Here is a 10,539-nt window from a genome sequence, read left to right as displayed (position 1 = left end):
GAAAGACACTCGCGCTTCCAAAACTGACATTTGTGGGAACTTCAAGCGGGGATATAGGTGTCAGGCATGATCTGACAACAGTGTCAAGAAAATACCATTCAGGAGACTTGGTCTTGTCTCTAATGTTCAAGAGCACGAGTATTTGGCTCGTTTGGCTTTTACATACATTCAGGAGTATTTTTCCCCTCTGTTAACAGGTAAGAAGTATCTCGATATTCCTTTAGCATTTTCCAAACATTATCTGAATCTGTCATCAAGGATTTAGTAGCTAAATAGTATAAGCATTACTTTACAGATAACAGAGAGAGGTACTGTGCTGAAGACTCAGACCCCAACACGGAGATAGAGAGTTCCAGGTTCCTAGCTCCCAGGTCGTATCAGTATTTTCCTCACTGTTTCAGATTCACATTCGTAATTGTAGTCACTGCAAGCTATACAACTATGACTTGGGAAATTAATAGGAACTACGGTAAAGTGCTCAGTACCTCTCAGAATTAGTCAATAAAATAATTTCTGGTTTTCTGGAGTCAAATATCTTGCAGGTAAATGGCATTTTGCCATGTTTTTCTACCCTAGGATAGAAAAAATAGAAGCAATAGGAACATAACTGTCCCAGAAAGAGAAGTGAATTACTGCTCTCTCTCTCCAGAAAAGAAACAGTGTCAAATTAATAATTGATCATGCTTGGGAAGGAAGGGTTCAAGAAACAAGGTCATGGCTCAGAGAAGCAATTTAGAAAAAGCATTAGTACTTTCTAAGTAAATGTCTGATTGTAAGGAGAGGATGACCTCAGAAACCAAGCTAGAGACTGACCGCACCTGATCCACCAGGAGATCATTCTGAATACAACAGAAGCTTCAATCAAATGAGCACAATGGCCCTTGTTTAATTAATTATACAGTATGCTTTGTGTATCTCAAAAAAATCACAGTACTTTCTGGTCTTTCACAAAAGGTGTAGCATTGCATCACTGGAAAAAATAGCAGTTTCAAGATAAGTCAAAGTAATTAACCACTGCAGGACACTAGCAAAACCGCAGTATTTGTGCTATAATATCCTATGCAGCAGAAACTTGCTTGTCCAATAGACACAGAAATGAGATAATTAAAAGATCTTCCTAACAATAATTCGTACTTTTGTTATTGAATCTCTTTTTGGATATATGCCAACCAACATAGGGACACAGCCATTAGCAGGGTGGAGTTGCATCCTTCTGTTTACGTTGTCTAGCTTGTAGTGCAAAACATTCTTTTGAAAAGATAGGCAGAGTCTGGATTTCAGATTAGACCATTTACATACAAGCATGTGAATGTGACTTGCGAACAAGGCAGTAAGATTTTTTTTCCACCCCTTTTTGTAGGAAAATTGTCCTACCTTGGGAAATTATTTGCTTCTACAATGCTCAGGTTTGCACAGTAGGAGAACAGGTAGCCATTGTAACCTTTGGCTACTAGATAACAAGGAAGCCAAATACCCCAGGGGTGGGGAAACACAAAAAAAGAGAATACTCACATAATACTGTTCGACATGTTATGTGGGCAACCCCGCTTTTCATAGGAAAATCATTTAGATATACCTGTCCGTTAACATAGGTGATATTAAAAACAACCTGAAAGAAAGACAGACAGAATGAGTGTATGGTTCCTGGCCCTATGCTACAGTTCCGTTCTCAGACGAACACACTTCATACTGACTGACATCAGACAAAACAATGTATTTGCATCCACATGCAGACTTTGTTTCACTGCATATTAATTCACTGAATAAATATAAAAATGGGACAAACCTGTCCTTTGTGAAATTCTCCATTGGTTTTCAACATCATAACATTGACTCTGATGGTTTCCTGGAAAACAACAGTGCGAAGAGATGTCAGTTTCTGAGGAAACACATAAGCCGCTGCAGGCCACTGGCAGCTTTCACACACTGTCCTAACAGAATGACTACGTGCAATCCCCAGAGTACATTTCCAGGCTTTCTATCCAGCAGACGGAAGAAAGAGGAAAACGCTTACTTGTTTCATGTAAGGGTTGGGGTTTTTTTTTCCCCTCTCTTTTTAATAAAGAGGATTGGTGAGAAAGAATGACAGCTGCATCCCCTTATGTATAAAGGGCTTTTTAAAATCAAGATAAAATAATAATAATAATCAAGCTAAATTCTCAGGAGAACTTGTTTCACATGGATATAATGGAAAAGAAGCCTCTCAGCTGAAAAATAATAGACAATACAAGGTGCAAATCAGATTCTCTGTAAATGTTTTTTAACTTAGTCTTCAAGGTGAAGTATAATTTAATACACGTTAGCCCATACTAAAGAACACTCAGTTTTTTCAGTGTCAGCAGTAATCAGTAATGCTGTTTCTTTTCTTTGGTTATCATTCCCAAATTACGCCACATGGGACACCTCCAAACGCACAGCTAATGGGGATTTGCTTCCTTCTTTCAAACCCTAATTGCTGTAATTTATTGACTCGTTCTGTTCTCTGATTTCACCCTTGTAATTTCAGGGGCTCTTTTGCAGATGGGACCTTAAATCTCCCAGGCCTGCCCCTGACAAAACCTACTTAAAACAGCCAAACCTCTCTTGGATATAGCCAAAAGTAATGATTGCCACACTGCTTTCCTGAGTCACCTCTTCAAAAATAATATTAAGCTCCTTATTTGCCTTTTGGGAGCCTTAAATTATTCTAATCACGTTTCATTTTCCTCTGGAAAACTTCTCCATACCTACAGCATCTTCTTTAGCTCTGTGTTTGAGTCATGGTTTCACAACTAACAGCTAAAAAGGGAGTCATGTCTCAACAGAAAGTTGAACTTGCCCAGAATTTAAAATAAATTAAAAAAAACTCAATACATAAAAAGGCTTTTTGTTTGGTATTTTTATAAAACACGAAATTTTCAGGCAGGAAATACTTTAAATATACAGTACCTAGCACAATATAGTCACAATTCATGAACAGAGAGCTTCTGAATTGTGTCTATAACGTTAAAAATTCCTTAAAACAATGGGTGTTTTTCAGTATACACAGGCAGCCAGGATTACCAAACACTGAAAAACAACATCCAAATCTGATTCAGCAGAAATCTGGCATCACGAGAAGCATGGTTTAAAATCTAACATAGATAACCTTTTGGTTGGAAATTACTTGTCATTGATGCTTCAGATGCATTTGTCAAATCAGTAGGAAAACTCTCTGGCCACTGAGACCAAAGAGAAATCTCTCTCTCAATGCCCTTTCTAGGAAACAGGTGTTTATACTGACTTTTCTTCAAAACTTAAATCCTAGCTATTCAAAGTAAATTAAAATTACCAATTTACTTAGAGAACTGGAAGTCTGTTACTGAAAATATAAACCAGATCAATAATATAATCACAGGATGTAATCTATTCTGTCATCCTGTAACTTCCTCAAACCACTTATTTTCTTCTCAAGATTTAAGAATTCTGTATATTAAAAAAAAAACCACACTAAAACTTTTAGCTCTTTATCTAGCATTCAGAGCTGTACTTCATTTACACCCACAAACTGCTTAACAGATTACCAAAACCTTGTGTCATGACTTCTCAGGTTTTTCTGTTTTCTGGGGATTCAAAGGGCCCAAAAGATGGATTTTCCAGGCAGTCTTAATATTCCTTCAGTTTTTAAGCCTTAAATGAGATTTCAGTTCCTTTCCACAGAAAGTATTTTGCAATCTTTTTTCAACATCTACAAAGTGACTCACTGAGATTACAAGAAAAAGGAAATGACTGATAGCCTGTAACAAGAAATTAAAATATTTCAGTGATCACTTCAGTGCTGTCAAAGTTACAAAAAATGGACCATAGCGTGCAGACAAACAAATAAGACAGCTTAACAGCTTGCTGCCTCTGCCAGTAAAAGAGACAGTGTAGATCCCTCCTCACCTGCACATCATCCTTCCCTTTCATTTATGCCAAGCGAGTGAGCCAATTTAGCTCACTAAATTGTCAGGAAAACTTGCCCTTTTTTCGATGGAATGTTTTTCTGTCAGTTCGACAAGCAAGGAAGAGCCAGACAAGCACGAGAGACGCAAGCACACAGCTGGGAGGAAGGAGCTGGGCTACTTGCTCTGACGGCCACAGGCTGTTGGATTGGCTCTGCTGCACAGTCTGCCTGTCCTCGCAGCATCTCCCTCTGATCAGAAGCAAGGTGATGGGGCATCCTCTGAACGGCACAGGTTCATAAAGTTGCTCGATAACTTAGAGCAATGATTAATATTCCGCTACAGCGGCTACACCATGACCCTTGCAGTTTTGTGTTCACAAGCAATGGAGAACTGGTATTCTTGCCATTCCCGTGACCAGTCTGCTCACATCCAGATCCAACAAATTCTTCTACTGATGACTTCCCACGTTCTATACATCCATTCTCCTGATTTGTCATATGTTTCTGTTTCGCCTCTTCACTAAACAGTCTCAAAGACTTGGTGCCAGCCTTGCTAACATTTCAAATAGATCTCAAAGTTTTGGTGTTAACAAATAATGTTTTCAATTATTCTTGCTCCAGATGTTCCCCAACTGATACAGAAACATCTCAAGGACCAAAGGAAGACCAACTTTTCCAGAGTCAGGACCAACTATATTGATGTCATTCCTGACAGATGTTAACTTAACTTATTCTTAAAGCTCTCCAGTGACATCCAAAAATTTCATGCTCTCCTCAACTACTATTTAGCACTCAGCTAGCTTTAACATTAAAAATTGTCCTAATGTCTAACCTGAAGCTTCCTTGCTGCAATTTATGAACAGGTTGTTCATTACTCTTCACGATATCTTCCCACGGAAAATAACAGTCCTCCAACTCACTCTTCCTGAATTTATGCTAATGTTCCCAGCTCACGTAACCTTTCCTTGGAGGTGAGCTCCTCACTGCTGTCTTCCCATGGCTTCCCACTGGTCTCCCCTGCAGTGCTGCACCCAAAACTCAACGGGTCCTGCTGTGGCCAATCTTCCTGACCCTACACACCTCATACCAAAATCTACATGAGGGCAAGACACACAAGATGCGTGCCAAACACAATGAAAAGCCGGGCAGGAGGATTGGGGGAAAGAGGAAGGGATTATTGCAAGCAGCTCACAGGAGAGCAGAGCACCATCCCAGCTGGCTCACTTCCACCCCCAGCAGGGAATGGGTGATGAACAGCATTCCCCCTGTTAACACAACCCCAGTTGGTACCCCCTTGATATCTGCTCATGAATAAGTGCTCAAGAGCCATACATTGTTAATGCTCGTAAACTGGGAGGGAAACAGACTGGGCAGGCCAACAGCTCTTGTACCAAGCTTTCACGATGAAGTGCCTGGCCTGACAAGCCACACTTGCTAGAAAGTGCTCCAGTGATAACTCAAATACCCATCTTTCCAATCCTAGGGGTGAAGACTCACAGATTATGAAACATCCTTTAATTTCAACACAGAAAATACTTTTTTATGTTACCATAACAAAACTCACTGTGTAAGGGAAAAAAACAACAGGAGTGTCTTATAGATATGTCTTATGGCTATACACTTCAGTACTAAGAAAAGTAAATAACCCCACATCACTTATTTTGTGTATCAAAAGCATAGTAAGCCAATCCTGTAGTAACAAAATCACTGAGAGCAGGACATGGGTCATCTGCAGTAATCCGTAATATTGCACTGTCAAGTTCTGGAGAAGTCTGAACTGTGAGTATAAAACTTGTTTGTATAACTTACAATACACTTTTCAGTATTAATAATATAATGAAAGTTCACACAAATTTTGGACAGTCCTGTAATTTAAAAGGTCCTGAATTCACTGGAATATTTGAGAAAGCTGCACTTTGACAGAGTCAGAATCAAAGGACAGCCCCAAGAAGCAATTCAGGTCCCTAGGAAACAGGTTGTGCTTCCAGCTTACCACTGACACCCGTTCCATCATTCACAGCACCTTATCCCCTCCTGTGCTGCTGAATGCCTTCACACAAAACTCTCCACTTTACACTAAAAATGGTCCTATCATTCTTAATGCTGTTATAGGATGCAGATGTCTCTCCTGAGTTTTCCTACAATTTCTCATCACTGTTTTAGTGCTCTGGCAGTGATATTTACAGTGGTAAGGGCCACAGTACCTGTAAAGAGGACAGCACTTCTACCACAAACGTATGTCATTCTCTTCCAGGACAGCAAGGCAACAGCAGTAACAGTGCGGCGACATACATTACAGTGAACTAGTGAATTTTTGTGAACTTGGACCGATAGAGATAAGCAGGTAGTGATCATTTTCTCATCCTTTCTCTTTTACCATGTGCTGCAACAGAACCTAGGAGTGTTAACTGGAGCAGTATAATCACAGTAGTAGCAGAAGAGCAAGATGGCAGTGAAGAATATAAAGCATCTGGCATAAGTTAAAAAGGGAATATTCATTAATTCTTAAAGACTCCCCATACCAATGCCACACAAATCTACAGAGAACATTTCACCTAATCTTAGCCTTTTATGAAAAACGCTGCACAAGGCAAAGCTGTCGGGTCTAATCACGCAAGAACTTCAAACAGATCTGATTACAGAATCACAGAAAAACTTCTTCCACGGGCAGCGGGTACCTGATGGCGTGCACCATTCAGTTTCTCCCAGTACAGGGTAACTGTTAACTCCTACACAACTGCATTAGTCACATAAACCCCTTCTAGATTCAGCTGCTAGCAGCCAGCCCACTTAAAGCACAGCTGTTCTCTATTGAGGCTGTCCGGGCAAGGCTCTTTCTGCACTAGAAGGCCTGTGGGAAGTAAAGTGGGCAGCACTAGGAACAGATGGCATAGTGCCTTGCAAGACAGCCAGCTGTACGGAGACTTGGAAGACAGACAGTCCCCTCGCAGCAACTACACAGGCACTATCAAGATATCCTGTTTGTGACAGGAAAATATAAAGTCCAATGAAGCTTGCCAAACAGATAAGACAAAATTAATAACTTGTTTCCAAATTTGAAAAGAGATTATGGGAAAAAGGTGTTTGAACAGGCAAACAAAACTACCACCCAAACTCATACCATTTGAGTCCTGGCACTCAGACGGACAACTGGCTCCAAATAGTGTAACTGTATATTTGCAATCCAGGGCTCCGTGGCCTATGCTTCTCATAATTCTTTCATCAGACTCAAAACAGAGCTATGTTGTAGGATGAGTCTTAACTGCAGGCAGGCATAACTGAGTTAAGAAATAATCATGGTACAAGTTTGACATGACAAGTTTGACTTGACAAGTTTGCAGGACGATGATTAGTCCCTCACATTTTACAAAATTTTAGTACAAATTCTTCTTCAATAAGGTTTGGCATTATTAAACTGCATGACAATATTTAGGGTAAGATAATGAAATCCAGTATTTGCTTAAGTAACTAAAGCTGAACTATCTTTGTTAAAATGAAAAATCTAACGTGATGCTTTTCCTTTACTTTTCTGAACAAGCACACTTACATTCCTTCCTTGTTTTGCGATGATTCTTAGTATAATATTGCTTAGCCTTTCCTTTGCCCTACAGATGGACATATAATTCTACATATAATTGCTAAACTTAATCACCTTTGCTTTCTCCCTATTAAATCACCTTATACTATGAATATTTTATCAGGAGTTTTAAAGGTAAATACTTAATCTCACATCACCGGGACATGGTTGCATCATACTGCCTTAATTTAATCAATATACATGGAAAGATGATGTCAGATCTTTTAGGCATAAAGTTCAGAACATGCGCCAGGCTGTTAATAGAGAAACTGGCATAAAGCAACGAAAGAAACATTTCAGCATGTCACTATTGACAAGTTTCTTCTTTGATTAAAATACATTACACCCACTGCATACATACTCAAATGGTTGATGTAGTGAAGAATTACTTTCTTCTGTTGTGAAATAATCCATCCACACAGAGGTTTCTCACAGCCAACAAATAACCTGAAAACAATGTTTGTCAGGCAACTAAACTAAAAATAAAAGTCTGGTAGGCAAGTAAGCCATTTAGAAAGAACACTGCTAAACCTAAATCATCAAGAGGCAAACACAGTAAGCAAACAACACAGCATTAGCATTCAGCCCACTGTGCTTTTAGCCAGTTCCTATCAGCACATTAAAAAGATACTCTAAAACACAAAACCTAATTCTTGACCTTGCACCAGAAAAACACGTAACTTTAATGAGAAGATTGGTTGTCTTGTTGCATCATTCCTTGCCTTTTTTTTTTTTAAACTTTGTCTAATATCATATCAATCTCTAATCCAGTTTTGCTCATCCAAATTTCAGGAGGAGAAAGAAAAAATCAAAACATACATGCTAGTTTTTAAAAAAAAAAAAAAGAAGTCCAGTTTTCAAAACAGCTTATTTAAGAAATGGCAAGTATTGCACAACAATGGAGGCGTTCACGTTCCAGAGCTGAACAAAAGCGTTTCAGCCTTACAAAATGTTATTCCAATGTTTCAAGGTTTTTCCTCAGTCCTTCCATCATGGCCATCAACTTGGAGGTAAACTTTAATACCGCATACAAGAATTACAAAATGTGAAGCTATCAGTAGTATGCTGCCAGTGGGCTCACAGAATTGTAGAGGGCACAGTCATGGTATCCAGTAAAAGAAAAGCTGAACATGTTGATGCTGCCTGCTCCCAACCAGTCTGCGCTCCTAAGCCACTCTGAGGAAAGACCATGATTATTCCGACCCCACCGCCCACTGTCGTCAAGCTCGTGGCTTCTGAAGCCAACCTGACAGCGCAGCATTCCCACTCTGCCTATTCCCACTGCTTAGGCACTTCCGTTCCTATCAGGCCACCAGGTCACGCTCAAAACCCAGCAATTCTTCTACTCAAAACTTTCTCAAGATGTACTGTTCCTTCTACATCAAAAATGATCCTGTATGTACAAAATGTACAATAGTGCAGGAGGAAATACAAGTTTTTATTTTTTTAAGTTTGAGATTTAAAAAGAAAAAATACTGAAGTAAAAATGTCTATGTTCCCTTTTTGACTCTTAAAAGAGCTTTTCTGCATATACGTATGCCACCACACCAGTATAAAGCTAAACAAGTGCAGACACTTCCAACTAGCAAAAACTGAGCTGACAGACCACCTAAGCAGTACGGCACAAATGGACAAACTCAACCCCACAGCGCAGCTATGCCCATAAGGCATTACACCCCAGTTACTAAGTCAAGCCGTATTAGCACTCTGAAACGTAACTACTCTATTTCTGACCCCAAGCTGGTTTCCACGGGACCTGCTCCGGCACCCTGTGCCATGTTCACTCACACCTTCAGATCCAAAGATAGCATGCACAGATGTGCCTCCACACCTTGTACAATTGCCAGCTGTGACAAACAACTCTAATGCTATTAAGTTGAGGTTCTGGTGTGAAAGTGGGATAGTTTCTAGGGAGAAGGTAAGCTAGAGCATAGGTCTGTATTCTATTGTCACTTCATGTGTCTTCTGGCAAATTCAAGCTAGCACTCCCTTTCTGAGGCATAAGCAAAATACCTGAGGACTGAGCTCTCTCTGCTCTCTTTAGAGCACCTGACTTCAAGCACAGATGCACTTTTACAGGTGTCTGAAGATCTAGATCCCCATTTCGAAATCAGAGCTAAGCAGATCTCTCTTCAAATGTTCAGAGTAGCAGAAACCAGGAAGTAAGCCCAGGAATCCTGCTTTGCAGCACAGGATGTGCCAGTGCAGGGCCTCTGTTAGGCTTTCTTGGAAAGGTCTTACTTAAATGAAAAAAAAACCAAAACCAAAACCAAACTGTGGAGGGAAAAAAGCCATAATAAATGTACTCCCATGACAGCAACTTCACATTGGATAAACAACAAACCCAACACAGCTCTTCCCTCTTTGCAATCTCATGCTTTAGAGATCACTATTATAAAAATTAGAGGATGTATTCAGTCATGATTCAAGTACAGACAGAAGTACTCAGTTCTCTTCTGTAATTCTAGACGTCAAAGCTCACCAGTGCCATGGCACATCTTTTTATTCCCACTGAGATCTCCTAAGTAGTACCCAAAAAACTCCTTCCATTCTTTAAAAAGCCACCAAATTGAATTTAAAACTAATCTTACCAAAGTACAACATAGGTACGGGAATGGAAAAGCAGACAGCGCGATGCCCCATAATATACCAATACATTGAAAACCTTTTCTTGGTTCAATTCAAGAGCACAGGAATCACTAGGAGCAAATGTGGACCTAATGCACTGTGTACTTCTATAGCACCGAACCATCAAGATGGGGGTGGACAAGCATAAAAATACAATATAAGTACATCTCTCCCCTCAACCTGTCAAGATATTTATTTTGGCATATCAAATCCTATATAAATGAACATTAAAGGGAAGGGGGAAACGTTACATGCATGGTAACCGAATTTGTGGCAGATGCATAATTTTGCCCTTTTGTACATTTTAGACCAAAATGTACTTGAGCAGCAGGTCAAGCACTGTAAGTAGGGGTAACAGACCTCAGGCTGCCAAGCGCTACAGCCGGAAAAAAAACCCCTCATACCCGGCACACCGCCCTTCGGTGTCACC

At 39.9% G+C, this 10,539-nt stretch overlaps 1 protein-coding gene across 1 annotated transcript in view; it reads right to left on the bottom strand.

Annotated features, from left to right (window-relative positions):
• GINM1 (glycoprotein integral membrane 1) overlaps positions 1-10,539 on the bottom strand; it is a 23,803-nt gene that overhangs the window by 8,818 nt on the left and 4,446 nt on the right. The window contains exons 2-3 of the mRNA XM_009324128.1: positions 1,787-1,846; positions 1,513-1,609 (exon numbers count right to left, since the gene is read on the bottom strand). Of these exons, the coding sequence (XP_009322403.1) occupies positions 1,513-1,609; positions 1,787-1,846 (157 nt within the window). The remainder of the gene's footprint in view (positions 1-1,512; positions 1,610-1,786; positions 1,847-10,539) is intronic.

Source organism: Pygoscelis adeliae, unplaced genomic scaffold (genome assembly GCF_000699105.1).
Source record: "Pygoscelis adeliae isolate BGI_AS28 unplaced genomic scaffold, ASM69910v1 Scaffold105, whole genome shotgun sequence".
Classification (NCBI taxonomy): Eukaryota; Metazoa; Chordata; class Aves; order Sphenisciformes; family Spheniscidae; genus Pygoscelis; species Pygoscelis adeliae.
This window is presented reverse-complemented; position numbering and strand designations above follow the sequence as displayed.